A 27,240-nucleotide genomic window follows, 5' to 3' on the forward strand; every position below is an offset into this window, starting at 1 on the left:
ATTATTGGGAGGACTTTTGCTAATGTGAAAAAATTAATTCTCGTAAACAACAACACACTTTGCTCCCCACGGGTGCGTGCCTGGCTTCCCATTTTTGCAGACATCTACTTTTTGGAGAGCTGTTTTCATCCCCATGAAGAAAGTCACACATGCACACAAAAAAATTAGAGTAATTTGCAAGCATGAAAAAGATTCATTTCTGCCATTTAATTACAGTGTTGCTCACTTTATTTCTGTTTAATTATACCTAATCGAGCCCAGCGGTGTTTGGCAGATATTAGCAAGCTCTAGCTTGTAATTTTTCTTTAAAAAACTCAGTTACAGATTTTCATAAACTGGAAGTTGGTGGAGGTGGGGGGGGGCGCGGGAACTGTCTTTGGTGTTGTTTTATTAAAGGAAATTAAAAAGCTGATTTCTAAATACCAGGTACATAAATCTAATTTGTCATATCCATTTGCATGTGCTAGACTTTCTCTACGAATAACTTCTTCTCGGTCCAGATTTGAGCTTTTAAAGTTCAAAGAACCAAAGTTAATAACTTACTGGCTTGCTTTCCAAGTGAATAGTGCTTTTGACCCGAGGCCCCCCGAATGTGCTTCCTAGCCAATCCATGGTCTGTGAGCGTCTCCCCTCTGGTCTGGGGAGCTGCTCCTGGAGCGTGTAGGTGGGATCCACTTGTGTTTTTGCTAAGTGCTGAATTTGCAGAGGACGAAGAGAGAGAAGGGGATTTGAGGACTGTTTACTCTGAGTCGTTTTGCCACTGGAAAGCCACCAAGTGTGGCTTAAAAATATTGGGCAGGGTGTCAGAGCTCCCGCTGCCGCCAGCTTGGGTGGAAATGGCCCAGCTGGACGCAGCCCTTCTCCTGCCTTGGAACCAAGATAAGGAAGCCGCGCGCGCACACACACACACACACACACACACACACACACACACCCCACGCCGCCCACCTGCGCCAGCCCACACGGTCTACGTGGCCTTACCACGTGGGACACTGCTGTGGCCTCTGTAGGCTAGCGTTGCCTACAATAAAGCAATAATGACACTACTAATGAAACAACAACAACTTAGGAAATGGTGCCTTCAACCATACTCGTTCATCCATTGTTTGGTCAGCAAACATTGGTGTGTTACTCACCGGCCTGGTATGCATTGTTAAAGAAGAAGGTATTCCGTGGCACTTTTTAAGGATGGCAAGGCAGGCTTTAGGGATGGAGGGGGGACGGCCACAGTGGGATCTTGCAGTGGAGGGGGGAGCCAGGGGGCTCCGTCCCCATGCAGCATGAGCTCACGGGAATGGATCGCCAAGGAGCGAGGGGCAGCGGGTAGAAGATCGCTGAGGGGAAGCAGCCGGGGGCAGGGGGGCCTGGCCAACGCAAATGTGACAATTCTCTGCTGGAGATGATAAGCCAGGGTGATCGAGCTTCAAACGGAGGAGGAGGAACGTGAGCAGATGTTCAGGGTGGGTGGTTCTGGTGCCGCTGACGGAGCAGAGCATTTGCTAAGGCTGGATTTTGTGAGGAGGTACACAGATGGGCCCAGAGGAAGGTCAAGGATCCTGGCTGAAGTTTGGTCAAGCGAAGAAGCTTCGGAAGTACCACGTACCCTGAGAGGCTCTGGGGAGAGAGTGGTGGAGGGAGGCGTTAGGTACTGGGGATTGTTCTCTTATTGTAGAATTTGGGGAAATAAGTAGGACTCCTGTAGCTGTGCTTTATTTGTTTGTTTGTTTATTTATTTGCAATGTTTTTTTTAATGGGTTATTCTTCGTGTGTATATTTTCCCACCTCCAAGCTCATTAATAAAAAAGGTTCCCCAGGGACTCAGGGACATCGTAAGTATTTCTTCAAAGGTTCCAAGTCGTAATTTCAAAACTAAAGACTCTAGGATTATGTTAAAGGCTAAATGCATTTCTACCATTGATATGAATGGCCAGACCGCGCTCCATAAAAATAAAAGTCGTACCTCTAATGCGGACACCCAGGCTGATGACTAACGCCCTCACTCCCGTCCCGGTCCCCTCCCACGCATCCTCCCCCACCAAACACACATGTAGTCCTTCCAAGGAAATGGTGAGAGGGAGAGCTCTAGTTGTGACCCGGAAAGTTTCGGAGAACCGCAGCAGGACAGAGGGGAAAGCCGTAAAAACAGATTTCGCTCAGGAACTATCGCAATAGGGAAAGAGAGGCCTCAGTATAGAACTGGGCTCAATTCCAAATACAACATGGACAAGAGGGGATTTTAGCCAAGGGGCCAGGTGGGGGGCAGTGGACGGAAAATTCCTAAGAGGAAACATCAGGGGAAAGGGGATTGTGGCTAAAGCAGACCTAACGGGATTCTTGCTGAAGGCAGGCCAGGGTGGCCAGAGGGTGGAGGGGCAGGAGGCAATTTGACCAGGTATGGAGGGTGAGCAGATGGGAGGGGAGGGGATTCTGGCTCACCAGGCACAGGAGTCTCAGACAGCGGGCTGTTGAGCACAAGGCCCGAGGTTGGGGCCTAACTGGGAAGGCAGCTCCCAGGAGCCCGTGAAGGCCGCTCAGAAAGCTCAGCGGGACCCCAGTCAGCACGGCCAGCTTACTCTCTTTTCTGAGGACTCTTTGTTTTCCCTCACCACAAACCCATTCCTACCATTTCTTTTATTCCCAGCGGTAGTATACTAGCCTGCTGGGGAAAACCGCACGCCTAGGGGAGTTGCCCCCTTTCTACCCAAAAGTAATGGAGGGAAGGCCCAAAGCATGGCATGCTGTCGTCCTCCGCTGCACAATTAGGCCACTGACCAGGCCCCGCGTACTTCAGCAGACGCCCACGGCTGCCCCCTCCGTCCCGGCACTTGGGGCGCAGGGTGAGTAGGCTCCAGTGGAAGGGATTCAGCTGTAGCCGCACCGTGGCGGGCTCTTCATATGCAGACGCGGAGAGCTCTCCGAGACGCACCGAGGGGGGAAAACTGGAAAACTAGCTGCGGAAGAGCGTGTTAAAATACGCACGCGCGCACGCGGAAGACATTAGGATGTTTCCGGGAGGTTCTCCCAAGAGCTGGTGGCAGTGTTTGCCTGTGTGGAGGGAACGGGACATGAGAGCAGGGATGGGAAGGAGGGTGCACTGTTTGATTTTTTTTTTTTTAATACAAATCTTGTGTGCAGTGGAAGTTTTTCAGCATAAAAAGGGGTGAAAAGACAGCAGCAACAGTCACTGGCCCTAGGGGAGTGGACACAGGGTTACAAAGGCACAGTCTCAGTGCTCTCTGAGCAGTGTTACTCTGGGCAGGAGGCTGGGGGGCCATTCTCTACGCCGTTTGGCCTTTTTCCTTTTTCTCTCGCTAGTTATTTATTGAACTTAATGGGAAAGGTTTGAAGGCATTTTTAACCACCTACTTTTACTGAATGAAATAAAAACATCAAAGTAGACATTTATATTGGGGGTAATTTAATGTTTATATGCTGTTTACTTTATAGCCTGGATTTCAAATAATTGCAGGGTCTCTGTGTTTATGGTGCTTTAGAAATAAGACAATTAGCTCTAAAAGCGATTGCTGCCATGGACACCATGCTATCACTTAATTCCTCGGAAATACCTTCTCTGAATTTCTGGGTAATTCAAGATTTCTGGTGTTTTGTTTTTTTAGTATAATTTATTGTCAAGTTAGCTAACGTACAGAGTATACAGTGTGCTCTTGGCTTCGGAAGTAGCTTCCCATGATTCATCCAACACCCAGTGCTCATCCCAAAAAGTGCCCTCTTCAATGCCCGTCACCCATTTTCCCCGCCCCCCCCCCCCATCAACCCTCAGATTGTTCTCTGTATTTCAGTCTCTTATGGGTTTGCCTCCCTCTCTGTTTGAAACTGCTTTTCCCCTTCCCTTCCCCCATGGTCTTCTGTTAAGTTTCTCAGATTCCTCTCAAATACAGAATGATCGCTTTATAAGTTCCTTAGACCATCATGAAGTGCAAGCGTGTTTTAAAAGTTTAAAAATAATATTAGGTCGGTGTTTTAATGTTGTCTTTCAAAAAATGACAAATACTTTAGAGAAAATATATTTTAAACTGAATTCCTTCAAATAACCAATCTCTGTATAAAGGTTCCTAGGAGACTATACAGTTCACTGTACCTGTTCAGTACATTTAGGTATTATTTTGTGATCAACCTCTCACCTAAATCTACTCCAAAATTACTATCGTTGCCACTAAAACATATAAAATCTAGGGGCGCCTGGGTGGCTCAGTCGGTGAGCGGCCGACTTCGGCTCAGGTCATGATCTCGCAGTCCATGAGTTCGAGCCCCGCGTCGGGCTCTGTGCTGACAGCTTAGAGCCTGGAGCCTGTTTCAGATTCTGTGTCTTCCTCTCTCTCTGACCCTCCCCCGTTCATGCTCTGTCTCGCTCTGTCTCAAAAATAAATAAACGTTAAAAAAAAATTTTTTTTAAACATATAAAATCTAAGCAGAACTAGTAAATTAATATCCAGACAATGAAGGCAAAATCATGATGCATTAGGAGCCTGGCTTTGTTGGTTTTTTCTATATGTAATTTGGTCCAATATAGAATGGACTAGAAAGGTACACCTGGCTGGGTCAGTCCCTGGGGCACGTGACTCTTGATGTTGGGTTCATCAGTTCAAGCCCCACACTGCGTAGAGATTACTTAAAAAATAAAATCTTGGGGCACCCGGGTGGCTCAGTCGGTTGAGCGGCCGACTTCGGCTCAGGTCACGTTCTCGCAGTCTGTGAGTTCGAGCCCCGTGTCGGGCTCTGTGCCGACAGCTCAGAGCCTGGAGCCTGCTTGGGATTCTGCGTCTCCCTCTCTCTCTGCCCCTCCCCCATTCATGTTCTGTCTCTGTCTCAGAAATAAATAAGCATTAAAAAATTTTTTTTAAAAATAAAATCTTTAGAACGGACCCAAAAAAAAGCTTCACAAAATCCTCATTCTATGAAGTATAACGACATGTAAATGACACACAATGGTATATGGCAGAAACACGGGGTCAAAACGGTTCCCGTGTACCATTTAACTCTGGAATCCAGTCAGGACTCAAAAGTGTTTGTTGTTTTTCAAAAGAGATGAGACCCGTCAAAACACCTACTTGTAGTTCTTTCAAGTTGGCGTCCACTTGGCTGTCTGTCTAGTTCGTTTCTCAGGATGGAGAGAGGAAGTGAACTGCTGGAGGCAGAGATTCTCAGCAGGAGAAAGAATGATAGTTCACTGCCGGGGGCGGGGGGGGGGGGGGGGATTAAAACCGCAAACTGCCCACCCAGCGCACGCACTTGACCCAGGCAGGTGCGGCTAAATTGTGTTCCACGTACCGTTGTTAAAAGACGGATAATTCCGTTTTAGACCTATTTTATTCAACGAAAATAATTTAGGTGGAAAGTGGTCTTTCTGGTAACACGGCAAAACACTGGAGCCTGAAGGTCCCCAGTGGGGCTTTTTCATACTTGAATCAGAACAGTTGGTTTGTTGGGCCGTAGAGAATCTAAAAGGGTATCATTTATCTGGTGAGCGCTCACTCTGTGCTCGATTTATAATTTACAGCTTGTCTATGTTTTTTTCCCTTTTATTCCTCAAAACAGCCCTGGAGGGCAGGCGAGTACTGACCCCCTCTCGCAGATGTAGCGACCGAGGATCAGAGTTCCCCAAATAGCTTAGCTGACGAGTGGCAGCGTCGGCCTTCAAGCTCATGTGTCTTTGGCTCCACTGTCAGACACGCTTTTTCTTCCATATCAGCCTCGCTGGAAAAACGGCATTTCATGTATTCCCAGCTAAGACACCTTCTTGTCTTTCTCATTTCTCTTTCCCTTTGTCTTGCCTCTTCTGCCCTCTTCCTTTTTCCTTTCTTTCTTTGTTGGGTTGTAACTTGTATATGAGACCCTTCCAGTCCCAGCCGCCTGGATCAAAGTGTGATTTTGAAACTTGGCTCTTGCGTGAACCTTTGACGTGGCGGTGCCGAACCTGTGGACAGCGAGGTCCCCACGCCCCTACCCAAATGTCACACCTACCACCCTTTGATCCCGGAAGATTGTGACAGGGCGGCTCCCATCTACACTGAAAGAGAGCCTTGGGATGCACTCGGCTCTCTCGGCAACTAACGTACTCGGCAAAAACCCACTTCTGCCCCCGTGCAGAAGCGCAGCGCCCACGTACAAAGCACCAAAACCAGCAGGGACCTCCCTGCAAAGACCTAGTGTACTCCCCAAGAAATTCTTTTTGAATACGTATCTTTGTTGTTTTCCTGGTTGCCAGAGTCATAGATGTGTTTTTGCCAAAGAGTAAATTATCAGAGAATTATGAAAATTCAAAACACCTCATAATTTCACTATCCCCCTCTCCCCCCCCCCCAAAGATAATCTCTAGTGAATCCATTCTTCAAGTCAGATTTTTTTTTTCCTTCTGTCTGTGCCTTGGTTTAGGACACTAAGGATTAAGAAGGTTGTTGACCTTCTGCTTTCTTGGTCCCCTACCCTTTGTTGTGCATGTTCAGGGCTCACATTTGAAAGGCGGGCTGAGTAACTGAAATGAGGAAGGAACGTACCGCTCCTCTAAGACGTGAACGAGTTTATTAGCCAAAAATATTCTGAATATTTTATTCAGTAGCTTATTGAGTACAGGGACACTACCCTTTGTGTTCGTTTTGATTTCGTTTTTGACCGATAAATACCGCTTAGCTGACTGTGCGTGTAACTACAGATCAAGGATTTTAGGCATGTAAGTTTTATAGGCAAATGGGCATTTTCAATGAGCGGGGATTTGCATTCTGCATCCAGAGTTTTCAGGGGAGGGGGCCAAGAGATATTGGTGAGGCTCTTCTCTGCTGCATTGAGCTGTGTTTGTGGGCTTGCTCGGTATGCTCTCCAGACGGAGAGAGAACGTGCCCGACAGATCCCACAGTGTCGTGGTGTGGAATCTGATTCCGGAATTCAACTGGGTAGGTTCAAATCCTGCTTCTAACATTAGCTATGTCACCTGGGTTCAGGTACATACCTTCTGGGAAGCTCCCTACCCCCATTCATGAAATGGGAATAATGATGGTGGTTCCCTCATCGGGAAGAAGTACGAATTCATGAGATAATGTGCACAGAGTAACCCAATCGATGTTATTGATTATTATTAACCAACTCAATGTCACTGAGTAAAATAATTACACTAATTATTAATGCTTTTGTAAGAGACGGACACGTACTTCTCATTCTGTGTTATAACTTATTTTTAAAGCGATCGTGAACACGTGTCTACACCATTCTTCGTGTTGTTGCATCATATTTGCATTACACGGCAGGCTATGATTTATTTGGTTCTGGACCTTGTGGAAATGAACCATGTGTGCTGCTCATCCTTGGACCTTTAGTGTCACACGGTTGAATCCAAACGAGAATTCCGTATTCTTCTAAGAAATAGGGAGGAACCTTCCTACTATCACACAACCATAAACGGCTGAACATTTCAAGGTGCCCTCTCCTGGGTAGACCTTCCAGATCGTCAGCTTAGGAAATTCCTTACCCGGTTAGCCTCGGTTTGAAAATATCACTGTTGTCGTATGGAAACCAGTTTGACAATAAATTTCATAGTAAAAGATAAATAAATAAATGAATAAAAGTGGAAAAAAAAAAAAAGAAACTATCACTGTTGCTATCAGAGTCCGTATTTCCTGCCCTGATAAGTGAGTAAGCGTCTGAGTTTTTCTCTGACTTCAGTTTCTGAACATGCACATGACTGGCTTAATTGGAGGAGAAGAAGAAAGGGCCATAATTCTGCCATAAACTGGCCATAATGCAGCAGCGGGGGGTCCCGGAGGACCTTTCTTATGCAAATGCTCGTGGCTTCTTGAATAAAGTGGATGACTAAGAATACTTAATGCAGTAAGAGAGATGATTAGCAGCGGGAGACACATTTGAACTTGCCGGAAGAGCTGCCTTTGTGTCCAGGAAAACCCACTCCGTAGTTATTAGACCAGCTCTTCCTTTTATCCCCGCCGTCTTTTTCATCTTCTTCACGCGTGCGACGTCTGAATAACGTTCTGGTGCTTGTGAATCCCTGCAGGAGTGTGGCTTTGGCTACGGGGAGGATGCCCGGTGCCTGACATGCCGGCCGCACCGGTTCAAGGAGGACTGGGGCTTTCAGAAATGCAAGCCGTGCCTGGAGTGCGCGGTGGTGAACCGCTTCCAGAAGGCCAACTGCTCTGTCACCAGCGACGCCGTCTGCGGGGACTGCTTGCCAGGGTAGGTTGCACGATTTCTTTGCCTCATAATTATTGGCTTAAGTTTTTAAGGTTTTTTTTTAATGTTTGTTTATTTTTGAGAGAGAGAGAGAGAGAGAGAGTGCAAGCACAAGCAGGAGAGGTGCAGAGAGGAGGTGGGGGGGGGCGGGGACAGAGGATCCGAAACGGGCTCTGAGCTGTCAGCACAGAGCCCGACGCAGGGCTCGAACTCACGAACCATGAGATCATGCCCTGAGCGGAAGTCAGACGCTTACCCCGACTGAGCCACCCAGGCCTCCCTGGATTATTTTTAAGCGGGCTTTTCCCTTGGTCCCTCCCAAGTGTGAACCCACACCGATGGGAAGCAGAACACATTTGTCGCATGGTCGTGACTCCATCCTTGCCTGCTGTGCACTGTGGCAGGCGCTGGTTATAAATAAAGTGAATAAGCACACTAACAAAGGATTAGCGTCGCGAGACCCTAAAGCGTTCCCTATAAATCGATGAAAAAGAAAATGTGGACAAGTGGACAAACGAACGGACGGGCAGTTCACAAAAGAGGAAACACGCGTGGCCTGTGATCAGATGGCGATGCTCATCCTCGTTCATGATCGGAGAGATGCGAATCACAGGTGTTCGCTCATTTCCGCGGGTTTTTGTGAAGCGGCTTTGGGAGAAGCGAGGCGTTGCTGAGGTACAGAGGCCGAGCGCCCTACCCGCGTGAAGCTTGTGTCCTAATAAGGGATTTAGAAAGGGCCAAACAAGTAAATAACACAGAAGTGAGTTCTGTTGTAGGAGAGGAACCTGGAGCGGGTGAGGCGAACCAGGCGTGCCCGGGGTGGGTGATCAGGGCAGGGGGCTCTGAGCAAGACTCAGAGCAGCTGTGTTGGGGAGGGGCACTGCTGCGGACACGGGATGCGGAGACGGGCCCTGTCGTGGACATGACCCTGGAGTTCGGGCCCCCGAGGAGTCTAGGCTCGAGGTCGCTGCAGAGGCGCGGCTCTCGCTGGACGTAGCGAGAGCACGCCCACAGGTCACCGAAAGGCACCGTGGCTCTTGCCGAGGTCAGAGGGGAAGACAGACCTGTGGGCCTGAAGGGCAGAAACAGGGTAGGAAAGAGCCTTACAGGCTACGTGTGATGCTACACAGTGATTTACCACCTGAACTGGTGCAAATTGTAATTGTGTAACACCGGAAACACGGGCAGTGGAAGGATGACCAGCTCGTGGCCTCCACCCAAATGAAAATCTTTTGTGCTCCAAAGGATATCATCAAGAAAACGAAAAGACAACCCGCAGAATTAGAGAAACTATTTGTAAATCATATAGGTGATTAGGGACTGTCTCATCTAGAATTCGTAAAGAACTCTTACAACTCACTCATGAAAAGACCAATAACCCAATTAAAATATGGGTGAAGGATCTGAATAGACATTTCTCCAAAGAAGACATACAGGCAGCCAGTAAGCACATGAAAAGATGCTCAATGTCCGGGAAATGCAAATTAAAACCACATACTTCAAGCCCGCTAGAATGGCTGCGACCAAAAAGACAGACAATGACAAGTGTTGGTGAGAAGAAACCGGAACGGTCATCCACACCCGTCCTTTCTCGATAGAGACAGAAATTCAATTAGTGGTTTCCTGGGGCTGGTGGCTGGGGAGCGTGGGGAAGAGTGAGGGGTGACCACTCAAGGGTACAGGCTTTCTTTTTTTGGTGTGATGAAAATGTCTAACACTGATCATTCCGATGGTTGCATGCCTCTGTGAGTACACTCAAGACCATTTAATTGTGTACTTCACGTGGGTGGATTATAAGGTATGTGAATCAGGTATCAGTAAATCTGCTATTAAAAAAAAAAAAGGAATGGTCTATAATCTCAGACGATGCTGATACCTATGAATATCATCAGCCAGAGTTCTGACCTCGTGCAAATCTGATTGAGGAACACAAAGCCAACGTCTGACGCGTCTCCGTTGTTCCTCTTCTACAAGTCTGATAAAAGCACGTGGGTGCCCTTCATCTTTGGGGCAGGGAGAAGAGGTCCCGAGGAGATTCGGGGGGCAGCGGGAGTGCGGAAAAGCACAGGACCCAGGGTCTCGGTTTTTACAAAGAAGGAGCCCACGGGGATATGCTATAGAGTCTGAGACGGGACGCACTGTCCCCAGGACCTCCCACCAGACGTGCTTCCTCATGCTTAACCTCATTCGTTGTCACCTGAACCCACTGGCTTAGCTTCTGTAATGTTTGCTCATTCTTTAAGCAAATGCTTAGATGTGGGAAAATCAGATTCAAGGGAGTAGACATTTGAATGATGTTTCATAGTTTATTTATATGATTAGTTTAAAATTACATTCTTTCTAAGCCAGCATGAGGCAGGCAATAATTATATAGTGACTTTAACCCAGGCTTTCCAGAGTGTTTTAAAGTGCTCACCCAGGTTGACTCTATTTGTGTGAAGAAGGTTAAACCGTTGGAACCCGTTTTATAGATAGGAAAACTGAGGCAGAAAGAAAATAAGCAAATTGCATATTGCTCTCAGAAAAATGATGCCGGGGCGCCTGGGTGGCTCAGTCGGTTGAGCGTCCGACTTCGGCTCAGGTCATGATCTCGCGGTTCGTGGGTTCGGGCCCCGCGTCGGGCTCTGGACTGACAGCTCGGAGCCTGGAGGCTGCTTGGGATTCTGTGTCTCCCTCTCTCTCTGCCCCTCCCCCACTCACACTCTCCTTCAAAAATAAACATTAAACAAAATTTTTTTAAGAAAAGGAATAAAAAGCAATAATTAAAAGAAAAAAAAAAAAGAGTCCTCTGCGATCCTAAGGCTCAGCCCCAATAGGACAGCAGCTGCCTTTTCCCCACAAGCAGTACAGCGTGGAAATAGTGTGTCCCCTGTGCCTCGGTGTGAGTGATTGGAGCCTCAGTGTCCTTGTTCCCAAATGTGTCCAACGACTTCAGGCCGGTTCCTTAATTTCTCTGACACCTGTTCTTCTCACCCGTCCGTTGTCATCTGATAATACCGACCTGCAGGATTGCTGGAAGGATCGAGGATACAATGCATGTAAAGGCCCAGCAGAGTGCCTGGCCCCTAGTAAGCACTAAATACATGCTTGACATCCTCACCAATTAGTGTTACTAGAAGCCAGTGAAAGCTTTATTTACATGACTGCTTCTTTTTTGGTTTTTTTGTGAGGTGTTTTTAGAGTGTGGCCAGTGGGCCTGCAGCCACCTTCTCTGTCTCCCGTGTTCCCATCCCTTCTCTGCCAAGGGGACATGGGCCCCCGCCTGGAAGGATAACCCAGCCCCTGCCAGTTCTTTGCTGCTTCTCGTGACGACGATAGCTGACGTTTATTGAGCATTTATGATGAGTTGAGCACTGTATGCAGGTTAGCTTATTTAATCATCAAAACCACTCCGTAAACCAGGGATTAATATCAAACCCCCTTTACCAAGGGAAGATTGATCCTTGGAGGGGATAAATGACACGCCCAAGGTCACCCCGCTTGTCATGCTACTGCTGAGCCCCTGTGCCTAACCGCATGTCTGGTGTCACAGGAAGCCCTCCCCTGGAGCCTCTGTGACTGAGGCTAACCATGCGGCCTGCCACAGCCCTTCTGTGCCCCGCCCCCAGTACACCCTGGTGCCCCGCCAGCCTCCTTGCTCCTGGAAGCTGCCTGAATTGCCTTGGCGGGCTCTCTCATCTTCACGTTGGGCCCCCCTTGCCCATTCTCAGAGTATGGGCGGAGTATCCAGTGTGAGATCACTGACCACCGCACTGTTCTTGGCCCTGACCCTGATGGTTCATCTCCTCGTAGGTGTTTGTTCACTTTCAAGGGGCCCTTGCTGTCAGTTGCTAAGGAACGGGAACAGTAGGCTGTCCGTCGGTGTGAAGCTGGGTGCCGGTACGAGAATGGGAGAGAACAGAGTGGTCATCCAGTACGTAGAACATCCACTGCAGAACGTTTGAGCGTGGCCTGACTGTAATACACAGGACATGGTGACTGCCTTCCGGGCTGTATTGAGCGAGCTCAGTATAAAACGAGAGCTGGACTGTGGTGTGTCGTTTACCCTGCAGAAATGCTTTCGTTGATTGAACAGTTGACGGTTTACAACCAGGTTTTCTTAAAATGGCCCTTTTCAAACATGGCGTTCGTCAGGCAAACTGGTGTTATTTGGATTGAGTTCAATTAAAAATTCTTTTCAAATTCAGTGTTGGAGACAGTTTTGGGTCTAAGAGATGCATTTACTGTGATTAGGTAAAATCCAGCATGATTTCCTTTTTCTGTGTGCATTAGCCATGTGAACGCCCAGAGTAAAATTCGAAGTTCCCCTATGGATGCCAGTTTAGCCAAACACCTGTATATGTCCTGATCCCTTTTATTTCATTTTATTTTTTAAATTTTTTATATGTTTTTCATTTATTTTTGAGACAGAGACAGAGCATGAGCAGGGGAGGGACAGAGAGAGAGGGAGACACAGAATCGGAAGCAGGCTCCAGGTTCTGAGCGGTCAGCCCAGAGTCCGACGCGGGGCTTGAACTCACGTACCGCGAGATCGTGACCTGAGCCGAAGTCGGACGCTCAACCGACTGAGCCACCCAGGCGCCCCTCATTTTATTTTTTAAAATTTGTGTCCTTTCTCACTTGGTCAGAAAGCAGAGTTACCAATGTTTCTGTGTCCCTAAAACCATGGCAGTCTAAGCAAGAGAAGGTAAGATAGTTTTTAAAGATTGATACGTTTCTTTATCCACTTAATATTTTCAGTTACATATTTTTTAAAGATTTTTATTTTTATTAAATGCTTATTTATTTTGAGAGAGAGAGAGAGAGAGAGAGGAAGAGAGAGAATCCCAAGCAGGCTTCACGCTGTCAGCACAGAACCCACGTCGGGGCTCAGACTTACAAACCATGAGAGCATGACCTGAGCCGAAATCAAGAGTCGGACGCTCAACTGACTGAGCCACCCAGGTGCCCCTTCATTTACATAGGAAAACTCTAATTTCTATACCTTCATCTTCAAATTGGAGGATAATTTTGAGGCAACTTTTCTAACAATTAAAAGCACAATGTCTGTGATGGCGAGTACATAACTGGTAGTTTAGTAACTACTCGTTTTTAGAATTCTGAATTAATCTCACTTTGTACTAAACAGAAAAAAAGGAGAGTCGGTGGATGGTTTTAAACATCTTGTTCCATTTTTTTTAGTTGAAAAGTTAAATTAGAATTAAAAATTAAGTTTAAAAAACCTTAGATTCTGCCGTTACGCCATTGGAATAAAGAAGCTGGCAGGGCAGGTTCTGAATGCTTTGGTGTAATCTCCGTGCAGCTGCGGATAGCTGCTCTGGGTCACGTCCAAGCATCATCTGTCCGTGGGTGCAGCGGTTACATACGTGGGAGCCTCATGAATTGGTGTGTCCACTCAACCTCATTTCTAGTCAGCTTTGCAAGCTGTTTCTGCTTAGTGTTTAATGGTCATTTAAACATGGTGTGACTGGGGCGCCTGGGTGGCTCAGTCTGTTGAGCATCCAATTTTGGCTCAGGTCACGATCTCACAGTTCATGAGTTCGAGCCCCACGTCGGGCTCTGTGCCGACAGCTCGGAGCCTGGAGCCTGCTTCGGATTCTGTCTCCCTCTCTCTCTGCCCCTCCCCTGCTCACGCTCTCTCTCTCTCCCTCTCAAAAATAAATAAACGTTAAAAAATTAAAAAAACAAACAAACATGGTGTGATTTGCTCACCTTCTAGTTTCGTCTCCATAATGGCCCTCAAACTCATAATATATTTTCATCAGTATACTTTTGGCAAATATATGTGATTCATTTGTTAGGGAAAGCTCAGACCTCAAAAGCATTTTGTCATGAGGAGAGGTCCTTGTTCTAAAAACATTTAATGACATCTGCATTGGAGTCTCCATGCTTTCCATTTCCTTAGTTTTTAAGAAGTTTTAAAATGTGTGTTTCAGTATCACAATGGGATGTTGAAAATGTTGGGTGTAACATTTTTTTATTTCACTTTCTGTTCTGCCTATTTACAAAAATGAGTTTTCACATGTAAAACTATTTTAGACTGTGTCGATGTTTACTTGTAATTTGGCAGATTTTCTGGCCGAGAGGATAAATAATGGTAGTCCGCATGTATTACAGGGTTTAGTAAGAAATACATCTGTAATAATGCCGTCTTACATTACGCTACGGTTTTTACCTTACTTCAAAAATTTTTATGCATTTTTGGTTGTGAAAAATAACATAAGGTTTATCGTCTTAACCATTTTTAAGTGTATAGTTTACTAGTGTTAAGTACATTTACATTGTTTGGAACAGATCTCTAGAACATTTTCATCTTCCCAAACTGAAACTCTATACCCAGTAAACAATAACCTATCCCCCTTTCCTGCTCCCTTTGGCCCCTGGTAATCACTGTTTATATGAATTTGATTACATACCTAATCTGAGTGGAATCATGTAGTATTTCTCCTTTTGTGACTGCTTTGTTTCACTTAACATAACGTCCTTAAGGTTCATCCGTGTTCTAGGATGGGACTGGGACAGGATTTCCTTCCTCCCATACTTTTTTTTTTTTTTTTTTTTTTTTTAATTAGAGCAGGTCTATTCTTTTTAAAAAATTTTTTTTAAGTTTATTCATTTGTTTTGAAAGAGATGGAGACAGCATGAGTGGGGGCAGGGCAGAGAGAGAGTGGGAGGGACAGAAGCCCAAGCGTGCTGCCAGCACAGAGCCTGATGTGGGGCTCGAACTCACGAAACCGTGAGATCAGATCGTGACCTCAGCCGAAACCAAGAGCCAGATGCTTAACTGACTGAGCCGCCCAGGCGCCCCCAGGATTTCCTTCCTTTTCAAGGCTGGATAATATTCCATTATATGGCTACGCCTCATTTTGTTTACCCCTCCATTTGCCCCATGGATATTTGGACATGCACCTTTTGGCTGTTGTGAATAGTGATGCTAGGAATGGAGGTGCAAATATCTCATCTACACCCTGCCTTCCGTTCCCTTGGAATCAACTCAGTAGTGGAATTGCTGGATCATATGGTCGTTGTATGTTTCGTTTTTTGAGGAACCTCCTTACTGATCTCCGTAGCACCATCTCACTTTCCCGCCAACAGTGCGCGGTGCTTCCAATTCCCCTCCGAAGCCTCCCCACACTTGACGGTTTCTGTGTTGCTTTGCTTTGGTTTTCAGCAGCCATCCTGATGGGTATAAGGTGCTACTTCATTGTGGTTTTGAAGTGCATTTTCCTGATGAGGAGTGATGTTGGCTGTCGGCCGTCTTTCCATGTGCTTATTGGCCATTTGTACACCATCTTGCAGAAATGTCTCTTCAAGTCCTTTGCCCATCGTTTAATCAGGTTATTTGGTTTTTGTTGTTGAGTGAATATCCTAGATAGCAACTCCTTACCAAATACAGGATTTGCAAAGATATTCTCCCCTAGTGCAGGTTCATTTTTCACTCCGTCGATTGTCGATTGTATCCTTGTTTTTTTTTAATCCTGGAAAAGAAGATTATTATTTTATTATCATTTAAAACTTTTTTTTTTTTGATGTGACCTACTTGGTTTTAACCAGTTTATTGAGGTATAATTGACAATTAAAAAGCTGTACATATTTAATGTATACAACTTGATGAGTTTGGGGATAAGTATACATTGATTGTGTCCTTTGATGCAGAAAATTTCACGCAGCCCAGGGTATCAGTTTTTGCTTTTGTTGCCTATTTCACATATGCCTTTGATTGCATTTTGACGTCACATCCAAGAAATCATTGCCAAATTCAGAGTCATGAAGTTTTTCTCCTGTTTTCTTTTAGGAGTTTTATAGTTTTGGGTCTTATGTTTAGGTTTTTAATTCATTTTGAATTAGTTTTTGTATAGAGTGTTAGATAAGGTTCCAACTTTTGCATGTGGATATCCAGTTTTCCCAGCACCATTTGTTGAAGACCTGTCTCCATTTAGGTGGCCTTGGTACTCTTGTTGAAGATCATTTGACCCTGTATGTGAGAGTTTATTTCTGGGCTGTCTTGTTCCATTGGTCTACATGTCTGTCTTTGTACCAGTATTGATTATTGTAGCTGTAATTGGCTATTATACTGTATTGTATATGGTACACTGTGTTGTGTATTGCACTCTGTTGATTATTATAGCTTTATAATATGTTTCAATATCAGGAAGTGTTACTCCTCCACCTTTGTTCTTTGACTATTGCTTTATGCATCACAAAATAAATTTTTTAATTAAAACCAGGTGGGAACTCACCATATTACAATATGGATATATTTTCATAGTCAAATGAAAATGGAAGGTTAGGCAAATACTGAATGTACCTTAGCATTTGAGGTAATTTACCTGCTTTTAAAGAAAAATTTGGCAGGGGCGCCTGGGTGGCTCAGTCGGTTAAGCGGCCGACTTTGGCTCAGGTCATGATCTCACGGTCCATGAGTTCGAGCCCCACGTCGGGCTCTGTGCTGATAGCTCAGAGCCTGGAGCCTGTTTCAGATTCTGTGTCTCCCTCTCTCTGACCCTCCCCCGTTCATGCTCTGTCTCTGTCTCAAAAATAAATAAACGTTAAAAAAATTTTTTTTGAGAAAAATTTTGCTTCAACCATAAATCATACAGATTTGCTACTACAGTATCCAATTTCATAAAATAATTTCATCTGTCTTGCTCTTTATAAACTTGATCTGCAAATTAATTCTCCAAATCACTATTTTGTCATAGAAAAAATATATTTTGAAATACATTTACAAGTAATCACTGTTTTCTTAAAATTTTCAAATGTTTATTTGTTTTTTGAGAGAAAGAGACAGAGTGTGAGCGAGGGAGGGGCAGAGAGAGAGGGACACAGAATCCGAAGCCGGCTCCAGGCTCTGGGCTGTTGGCACACAGCTGGACGCAGGGCTCGAACTCACGGAGTGTGAGATCATGACCCGAGCCCAAGTTGGCTGCTTAACCGACTGAGCCACCCAGGCACCCCTAAATAATCACTGTTAATAGTTGGTATATAATATGCTTCCACATATTTTCAGTGCAAATACATGTATGTAAATTATTTTAGCTGCTTTGGTAAAAAAAAAAAAAAAAAAAAATCTGAAAGGATCTATACCAGAGTGTGTGTTTGTACAAAATAGAATTATGTTATTCACCTTTCTTTTTTTCACCTACTGGTATTTCATGAGTTAAAAAAAATATACTAGATCTGCGTCGTATTCCATTGCCTCGGGACTACTGTGGCTAGTCATATCGACTGTTACGTACTGAAAGTGTGCCTAACTGGGTTTTTTTCTTTTATAAATAATAACACGATTGCATTGTTGTAAATACCGCGTCACCCACTTGGTTGTTTCTTTAGGAAACATTTCAAAAAAATGAACCTCCTGGTTAAAGGATATATAAACTATTTTATTGGGTTCTGATGGTGTATCGTTGAACTGCCCTTCTACAAGTGGCCTTTATAATGCCACTGGCATCCAGACATGTGCTATTTTGTCTGTACTCACTAGTGTTCTGAGTAAAAATGGTACATTTTCACTGCAATGTGCATTTACTTGATCAGTTTCACAGGGTCTAACATTTCAGTGTTAAATTTTTTAACATTTAATTGCATCATGCTTTTTAGTTTTCACTGAAAGTTTTAAATTATGAAATGTTCTTCTTTTTGGGAGTTAATGTTCTTTGCCTGTTTCTATTACAGACTGAAATTACAGACAATGCTATGATTAGGACTATTTTTCAGGGTTCTTTTGCCCGTTAACTATGTTGATGGTGCTTTATTTTTGCTCTTCAGCAGTATTTTGTGTGTGTGTGTGTGTGTGTGTGCACGCGTTTGTGTATGTGTGTGGTAAAAGCTGTTATCTCTTCCATTCCAGCTCCTGGGTTTCTTGTCATGCCTACAAAAATAACCCCGTATGAAAATTATATAAGTATCTCCCTACATTTTTCCATTGCTTTTATGGTTTGCTTGGCTTTTTGGGGGCTCTGAATTTCGGGTGTTTAAAAACTAGCACTTGATTTACGAGGGGTTTTGTCGTTTAAGTTACAATAGAATTGCAAAAGACCACCGATTTCCTATTCCCTCACCAGCACGACCATCTCAATATAGAGGGGCTGAGTAGAATTTACAATGTCTAGTGGAATTGATATTTCTTAAATGTTCACCGCATCTAAGGATGTGTCTGTCTAAGATACTGCTATGTTTGAGCCTTTGAATTGCTTTTTTAAAAAAGTAGAACTGGTAATTTGTAAATTATCCTGAATCTGTTAGCTGCAACTTGGAGCTTAGAAGGAAGAGCTAATGAGGATTATTTTTCTTTCTCTTCTAGATTTTATAGGAAGACAAAACTCGTCGGTTTTCAAGACATGGAGTGTGTACCTTGCGGGGACCCCCCGCCCCCTTACGAGCCACACTGTGAGTGAACTCCAAAGACTTTTAGAAACCTTTCTACAGTTAGCAAATGGAGCACAGTCTCTCTCTACGGTGGGGCTTATAATGCGCATTCTTTTGTCAAGCCTCCAGCAGGGTAAAAAGTCCTTTTGTTGTGCGCCCCAGTCAGCCAACTGTGTCCCTTGGTTTGACTCTCAGGGGGAAATACAGACATTTTGCTGCCTCTTGTTTCATTCTAACTCTTATCTTCATTCTGGATATGGAACTCGGGCAACTCCAATTAACTAGGTGATCCAAATCCTAATGCGTAAGGTCTTTGCCTTGGCCCCGCGAATTCCTGTGTTTTCCCTTCTTAGTCCCCAGACACTGTCATGTGGCCACTTCCCTGCCTTCCCAGAGACATTCCTGTCCATGATTCACCACCCTCATTAATATATCATTAAGTTAAATACTGGCTCCTTTCATTCACTCCTTCATTTTTCTCATTTCACAGATAAATAGGAAGAGAAAACCCATTGCATGGCAGAAATACAACTATGAATGAGAAATTTTTGCCTTTTCTTCTCTGTGTTAACATGGTTCTTTTTCTATCATATTTTCCCCTTTGATATAAAAAAATATTCGTTAGCAGTTCTCAGTTTGCATTGATTTTGAATAGGAAGGAGAGTGTCTCCTGGCTTTTCTTAATCCCACATACAGATCTGGCCAGTGGAAACTCACAGGTGATGGGCCAGGAAAGAAATCAGCAGATGGGCTCCCCCCGGGGCGGGCGGGCTCAAGGCTTGTCTTTGCTGAGCAAGGCTCTAGTGGGTTGTGCTTCCGTGTCCAGGAGGGAGAGGGTGGGAGGTGTTGATCCTGTGTATAGGTCGCTCATGCCTTTCTGGGGAGTGTTGGTAATAGAGATGTATATATTTGGGGTCGCTTTGATGTGTTCTTGCTTCTTCTGTGACAAAAGCACCCTCTGAACTAACTGAAAGTGATTGTATTACTGATAAGGCCACATATTGCTGTGTTTTCAAGAATGTCATGTAATTTGCAATCCATATCATTATGTCCTTTACCGAAATGCATTACTTTCTATTCTTTGTTTAATGTAGTAGAAAGGCAAAAAAAGGGGGGGGGGATTCTGAGCTTTACAGAAATGCATATTGGCCCTGTTTTTAAAATATGCAAACATTGGCCACATAATTCATTGCATTTAACAAATGCAGTTTTGACTGTTATGTTTCAGCCATAATAGGGAAACAGTTGTTTTCCTTAACTTTCTTGCTGCCCTATCATCAGCCTAAATTTATCGATGAGGACACTGGGTCCAGAAAGAAGAATAATTTTCCATGGTTGGCTGGGAAACAGTGGAGACACAATTCAGACCCTAATCTGTCTAGTGTCAAACGTTGCGTCCTTACCACCACACTCTACTGTCTCCCTAAGAAAAACAAACACGTAATCTACGACATGTTGACTTTTTGTTTGCTTTAATATTCATCATTTAAACCAAAACTCTAAAAACCTAATATAGAGGAGATGCTTTATGCTACACAGCCCGTAAAAGGACATGTCCTCTTGCCAATTAAAACAGGGCGGCGACCTGGTCATGCCTGTGGGTCAGCTCAGCCATCATTTTGCCCAGAAGGCAAATTAAGATCATGTATTTCATCCCAAAGCACCATTAAAAGATGGAGTAAAGTAGCTGCTATTGCCCAGTTTAGAGTTGGAAAGTACTTGGGTTAGTTTTTCTCTTTAATTTACTCGGTTTAAATTTAATATGATCTGGTCATAAGTCTGAGGCATTGGAATTTTTTGCCTTTGGGGATCTGGCTAAGCTCGGACATCATAAATTAGACTTGCAACATAGTTTTCACGTTTAACTTCTAATGTGTTGTAAAGTCCTGAGTAAGTTACAATTTGAAGAGAAAGTTAACTGGCTTAACGTACGTGTACAGATCTATTCCTCCATAAATGCCACTTTTTAGAAAGCAAAGAAAAACAAGTTATTTTTCTAAGTGGGAAATGCCGCGTCCAAATCATGAAATCATGAAACAATGGTCTGGTGGTCTTGAGTGAGTGTTAATCCTTATCTCTGTAAAGGAAGGTTTGCTGCCTTTGGCACAGTTCTTGGGAATGATTCCAGGGCGCACACAACTAATCTCCTCAGAAGAGATCTTGAAGTCTTTTGGGGGGTTTCTGTAAGGTACCTTATGTTTTCATTTCTTCTGCTTTGGGTGTTTCAACTCATCCACAAAGAACTACTTTTCCGGTGATTTTTTTTTCCTGCTGAAGAGTTCCTGTTTTATTTAGAGTCAGCTGTAAGAAAGTGGCACCACTCAAGCCGCCTCAAATAATGGGGTTTGTTTTGAGGCTCTACATGGTAGTGAGAGGCTGGAACTTCCCTGAACTTGGGGGCAGCCCTTACTTGGGACCTGGGGCAGCGCTGGAGTGTGGGAGCTGTCGCCCCCCTGTGGCAGGAGGCCGTGAGTTCTGCCCTGGGTTCTGGTCAGCACCGCCATGGTTTCTCAGCCAGTGGGGACTCTGTTTATGTCTCCTCATTTCCCCCATGCTTCCAAGGGGCCGCTTCGGTCTGTACTTTCGGGTCATGCCTCTGAAGGAGAGACTCTGATTGGCCAAGTGAAATACCATTGTCCTATGAGACAGAGCCTTGTTCATTTAGCTGTTGAACAAATATCTGAGCGTCCAATGGGAGCCAGGCCCACGATGACAGACCAGTAGACCCCGATTCTTATCGGAGCTTACGATATAGTGGGGGGAGTTGTCAACTGACTACCCCACATGCAACAGTATTCACATCCTACCCACATGGCTGCAAAAGTGTGACGGGCCGGTCCTGTGCCTGGAGGGATCTGTGGTGCTCTAAGAATGTATAGCGGATAATGATGTAGGAACATTAGGGACGACTTTACAGAGCTATGACTTTCAAGCTGTGATCTAAAGGGTCGGTTAGAGGAGGATGAGCCAGGGAAGTCAGAAGAAGCCAGGAGAGTATGTAGAGTCCCGCAGCCATTGGATGCTGTGCGCAAGTCGAGTCGGTTGACACTGGAAATGTCCTTTGCGCTTAGGACCCTGGAGGTCTGTGGTGACATCGACATCACCGTCTTAGTGAGTAATGGAGATGCAACCAGGTGATGATGAAACGAGGGGAGGAGTCGAGACAGTTCTGGACAACTGTCCAGAAGTTTGCCTGCGAAGGTGACACGGGAGTGTGCAGCCAGTGAAGGGTTTTGTTTAATTTCGTTCCTTAGGTGAGCAACACATTTGCTTGTTTGCAGGTTGAAGGGAAAGGTTGAGAGAGGTTGACTATTTTATATGAGAAAAGACTGGAATGAGCAGTCGCATAAGGGCTGCTGGAAGAGGACCCTGAAGCGTAATTGTTGGGTTGGCCCTCTCTGGAAGGAGGGAGTGCTCCCTGCTCTAACGAGAGAAGAGGGGAGCGGGGGCAGTGACCATGGACTTCTGCCTTCGGTGGCAGGAGGTGGGGGGCGGGGGCTCATAGACTTGGCTTCTGTGTGTGTGTGAAGTAGGAGGCACTGTTTTCTGCCAAGTCGGGCAGGAGCCAGGGAACTCAGAGGCTGGAAAAGCACAGGTCTTTGAAGTTCTCATTACGGAGTGTGGGAGGGAAGTCGATCGGAGAAAACAGTGGCTTTCCCGGTGGCACCAAGAGTCCAGATGAAGTTCGCGGTCATAGCAGGGCATTGTTTGCTTCTCCTGTGACGTCTGTAGATGCTTCTGCTACAGGGGTGACTCAGGCCACCTCTGCAGGTGCCCCAGAACATACGTAAGTGGTGCCCTAAATGTGCAGCCTATAGCAAGCTACAAATAAGTCTTGAAAATACAGTCCATATTAGTAACACAAGAGTACTTTGAAATAAATGTTAAGTACATTTTCTTATATTGATGTAATACCTGAAGCATACCAAAGTAACGACTTAACAGAAACGCAAGACTGAAAACCTCCCACATTGCTGTCAACCACGTTTTCTTTATCTATTCATCCATCAGTGGACACTTAAGTTGTTTCCTGTCTTGCTATCAGAAATAATGCTGCAGCGAACATGGGGTGCAGATACCTTTTTGACTTAGTGTTTTCATTTTCTTCAGATAAATACCCAGAAGTGGAATTGCTGAGTCGCATGGTAGTCCTATTTTTATTTTTATTTTTTCGGAACCTCCATGCTATTTTCTACAAACTGGCTGCACCAGTTTGCATTCCCACCAACAGTGCCAAGAGTTCCCCTTTCTCCACATCCTTGCCAACATCTGTTATTTTTTGTCTGATAGTAGCCATTCTAACAAGTGTGAGGTGATATCTCATTGTGATTTTGATGATGAGTGATGTTGAGTTCGTGTACCTGTTCATGAGTGATGATGAGTTCATGTACCTGTTGGCCATCTGTATGTCTTCTTTGGAAAAGGTCTATTTAGACCCCTTGCCCATCTTTTAATCAGATTTCCTTTTGCTATTGAGTTCTGTGAGTTCTTTATATATGTTGGATATTAACCCCTTGGGATATATGATTTGTTTATATCTTCTCCCATTCAGTAGGTTGCTTTTTCACTTTGTCGTGGTTTCCTTTGGTGTGCAGAAGTTTTTTAGTTTGATGTAGACCCACTCGTTTATTTCTGCTTTTGTTGCCGTTGCTTTCGGTGTCAGATCCCAAAAATCATCACCAAGAACTGATGTCAAGGAGTTTACTGCCTCTTTTCTTTTCTAGGAATTTTATGGATTCAGGTCTTACATTTAAGTTTTTCATCCATTTTGAGTTAATTTTTGTATATGGTGTTAGAAAGTGGTTCAGTTTCACTCTTCTGCATGTGGCTGTCCACTTTTCCCCAACACCATTTATTGAAGAGATTGTCCTTTCCTCATTGTATATTTATTATATACAATTGTATACAATACATTGTATATTTCCTTTGTCATAAATTAATTGACCCCCTATCTGTGGATTTATTTCTGCGTTCTCTATTCTGTCCCATTGATCTGTTTTTATGCCAATACCATACTGTTTTGATTACTATAGCTTTGTAATGTAGTTTGAAATTAGGAAGCATGTTACCTCCAGCTTCGTCCTTTCTTTCTCAAGATTGCTTTGGCCGTTCAGGTCTTTATGGTTCCATACACCTTTTAGGAAGGTTTGTTCTATTTCTGTGAAAAATGCCATTCAAACGTTGATAGGAGCTGCATTGAATCTGTGCATGGCTTTGAGTACTATGGGCGTTTTAACAGTAAATCTTCCAGTATGTGAGCACGGAATACCTCATGCAGATTTTCGAACTAAGTGAAATCAGATCCAGAAACATACCTGCCACAGAGTTAGCTCAGTAATGACCGTTTACCTGCCGGCCTGCTCTAAGTGATGACCGCACCTGCCCTACATCTCCCGCCGTCCCACCCCAGCCCACGTGTGCTCCTTGGAGCATGTGTCCCACATGGGGAGGGTCTCAGGGTGCAGCTGGCTTTGATTGTTGTCTTGCCGTCTTCCACCCCCACTGGCAGGGGAGCAACAAAGGATACCTAGAAAGGGGCTGCGGTGGATTTTGTGTTTGAGGACTGGAATGGCTAGAATACCAGGCTGCAGCAACCCTACATAGGCTGGTCTCTTTCCTCTCTGTCCCCGCTGCCCAAGGCCCCGAGCCACCTGCCTGACCAGCGTGAGCTCATTTCGGCTTCCCTCCCCTCAAACTAATACTGATGGATGTGTGAAGGCAATTGATTAGTCCACTGGTCACCTCTTTGTCAGCTGACCAGTAGCATCAATTTGCGACAAAGAGCACAGGGTTGATTGGTGACATCAGTGTAAATTGCAGATCAATAAAAGGCACCATTTATATAAAAGTCCCTGCTTGGGGCTTTGTTCCTCATTGCTTTTACTTCACTTCCTAAAAATATGCACCCATTTAGGGCATTAAGGAGAAATGCAGGCGGGGGGAACACACAAGAAATTTTAGAAGAGCTACATCCTGCCCTGGGTCTGATAAGAAATGCAGATTTTGTATGATTTCTTTGAGCAATGTTTACTTAATTTGGAACAAATACTGTGGTTGGAACAAATGGTTTTGAAAAAATTCAAAGCGGTTTTTCATCCAGCGCAGCTTTATTTAAGTGTGTTTAACCTAGATGTTTGCTTTGTTCTTGGGGGCTTTGTAAAACAAGCCACGTGATTCTAAAGAGATAAGTGACCAGATAAGTCGCTGTGTGGGGGAAAGAGAAAAAAGCGGGAGCTATGTTGGCCTGCAGCTATTTAGGAGTTTGACATGGCTTACCAGTCTCTAAAAACACAGCAGGTCTCTGTACCAATACGTAATACATGACAGCCTTAAAAAATGATTATTCTTCAAAAGAAACTTAAGATACCTTCCAAATTAACAGAGAAAGGTAACATCGAAATAACCTTTTAAAAGAAATACTTGCTCCTTAAAGATAACTTTTAACGATTAGTAGAAAACAAGAAGGGAGAATACCATAAGCAAAGCATTTCCCGCATTAGCGCGTACAAAACAAAAGCCAGCATCTGGGTGGTTTTCTCTCACCCTTTTTCGATCTTTACCACTGATATTTGAAAATTTGATGTAATTATGGTTGTCATACTGCTTTGCCTTTTTCTACTTACGCTATAATTTTTTTCATATACTATCTAAGCATTATTTTAATGACATTACTTTTTTAAACGTTTATTTATTATTAAGAGACAGAGAGAGACAGAGCGTGAGCAGGGGAGGGGCAGAGAGAGAGGGAGACACAGAATCCGAAGCAGGTTCCAGGCTCCGAGCTGTCGGCACAGAGCCCGGCGTGGGGCTCGAACCCGCGAACCGTGAGATCACGACCCGAGCCGAAGTCGGACGCTTAACCGACTGAGCCACCCAGGCGCCCCAGTTTTAGTGGCATTATTGACTAAAGTACCATTTAGGTATTTGGGCTACAGTTGGACTGTAAGGCTGCTGTGTTACACGCATCGTTGCTGTTCACATCGCTGTGCAGGAAGCAGTCTTTCCCACGGACGCACTGCGGATGGGTGCCCACAGCTCCTGGGTCCAAAGGTATTCATGTGCAGCTGTCGTGAGGTTCTTCTAAAGGTAGGGTGCCTGGGAAAGGCGTCTTTTAAAGAAACCAGAAACAAGTTGAAAAGGAAGGAAGTTGCAAGTGTTTCGGAATCAGTGCCAATACGATGCGTCTTCAGGTTTTCTCTGAAAGGGGAGGGGGCAGAGGAAGAGACCTTGGCGTTCGGTGAATCGCAAGCAGACTTCAGCTTTTTTTCTGGACGTTTTTGGCACATAAACTGCTGAGGTTAAAAGCCCAGTTCCTGGCATGTACGGTCTAAAATGGTAGCGGCTGAAGGTTGCTTATGTGGAGACCCAAGAAACAGAAATCAGCCAGTGTCCCTGCAGAATCCCCGCACAGCAGAGCACCTTTCCAGCCCTTCCCTGGAATCCATCCATTGTTTTTTTTTTTTTTTTTGTCCTAAGCATTGCTGTGCCAAGTGAAGCAGCCCCGGGGGAGGGAGGAGGGGAGGGAAGGATCTAGCAGAGGCAGAGACGGAGAAGGCAAGAAGCAGAAGGGCAGCCTGCGGTCCAGCGGGGAGGAGTCCCAAACATGCACAAAGCAGCCACAGGAGCTCCGAACCAGCTGAGATGTTGTGCCATTTAGCGCAGCGCAAACAGACCTACGCGTCCCAGTGCCGGACCCCTGAGGGTCCTGGTAATACCCCTCCTGGTAGCCGTAGCTCCCCCTCTTCTTCCTGGGCCCCGAAAAAGAGGTGGGGAGATGATCCACTTGTGTTTGTTGAAATCTTTTTAAGAAAGCAGAACCCCACCGTAACAGTTTCAGACGGATTTCCTTAGAAAATGATGAATCCTTTGTGAAGCTCATTTGCTTTCGGGGCGAACAACGGGCGTCTGCACATAGGTTGAAAATGGGCTAGAGCAAACGCCTCCTTTTCCAGGGATGTTGCAAAAATAGCTGGAGAGTCTAAATGGGTTGGCCTCGTTAGAGGAAAAGTGTGCTATAAATGCTACCGCTTTGTATGATCAGGTAGCTATTTCAAATATTTGTCTTAGCCCTAGCCCCATTCAAGTTATAGAAATCAAGACTTCTTCAGGGGCGCCTGGGGGGCTCCGTCAGTTAAGCATCTGACTTTGGATTGCAGCTCAGGTCACGATCTCCTGGTTCATGAGATAGAGCCCCACGGTGCTGGGCTCTGAGCTGACGGCACGGAGCCTGCTTGGGACTCTCTCTCTCTCTCTCTGTCTCTCTCTCTCTGTCTCTCCCCCGCTCGCGGTCTCTCTGGGGAACTGCCTCTTTGCCTGTGACATCTGGGAGGCAGGGGTGTCCTGAGCTGGAGATACAAAAGGAACCCACAGGCTTTGATCCCGGTAGCTGTTGATTATTACCCAGTCAGCTATAAATCGGACTTCCCTGCCCTTTATCTGCAGTCTCTTTGAAACATTTAAAGTCAGTGAGCCGGTTTAAATATTTACTCTTGAAGAAACAGGTTGTGGTTTGTTAAAGGCCATCACTAAATTAAATGAATGTTAGATTAAGTACAGTTTATTTAAAAAATATAAAATCCAACAGGCCTGTTTCATGAAGTTGTGGACTTTTGTAAATGGAACAGTGATTTGTGTGTGTGCCCATCAAATGCTTAGCATCTAAATAAACGTGGAGAA

General features: G+C 44.9%; 1 protein-coding gene across 10 annotated transcripts in view; it reads left to right on the plus strand.

Annotated features, from left to right (window-relative positions):
• The window catches only part of TNFRSF19 (TNF receptor superfamily member 19), a 93,542-nt gene that overhangs the window by 28,169 nt on the left and 38,133 nt on the right, over window positions 1–27,240 (plus strand). For 8 of the 10 annotated variants that reach the window (XM_042930479.1, XM_042930560.1, XM_042930643.1 and 5 more), the window contains 2 exons: window positions 8,021–8,199; window positions 18,500–18,585. In XM_042930479.1, the coding sequence (XP_042786413.1) occupies window positions 8,021–8,199; window positions 18,500–18,585 (265 nt within the window). Of the gene's footprint in view, window positions 1–8,020; window positions 8,200–11,783; window positions 11,985–12,027; window positions 12,110–18,499; window positions 18,586–27,240 lie in introns of those variants that run through there. The other 2 variants (XM_042931033.1, XM_042930968.1) reach the window with 2 other exon arrangements.

This window comes from Panthera leo, chromosome A1, assembly GCF_018350215.1.
Source record: "Panthera leo isolate Ple1 chromosome A1, P.leo_Ple1_pat1.1, whole genome shotgun sequence".
Taxonomy (NCBI): domain Eukaryota; kingdom Metazoa; phylum Chordata; class Mammalia; order Carnivora; family Felidae; genus Panthera; species Panthera leo.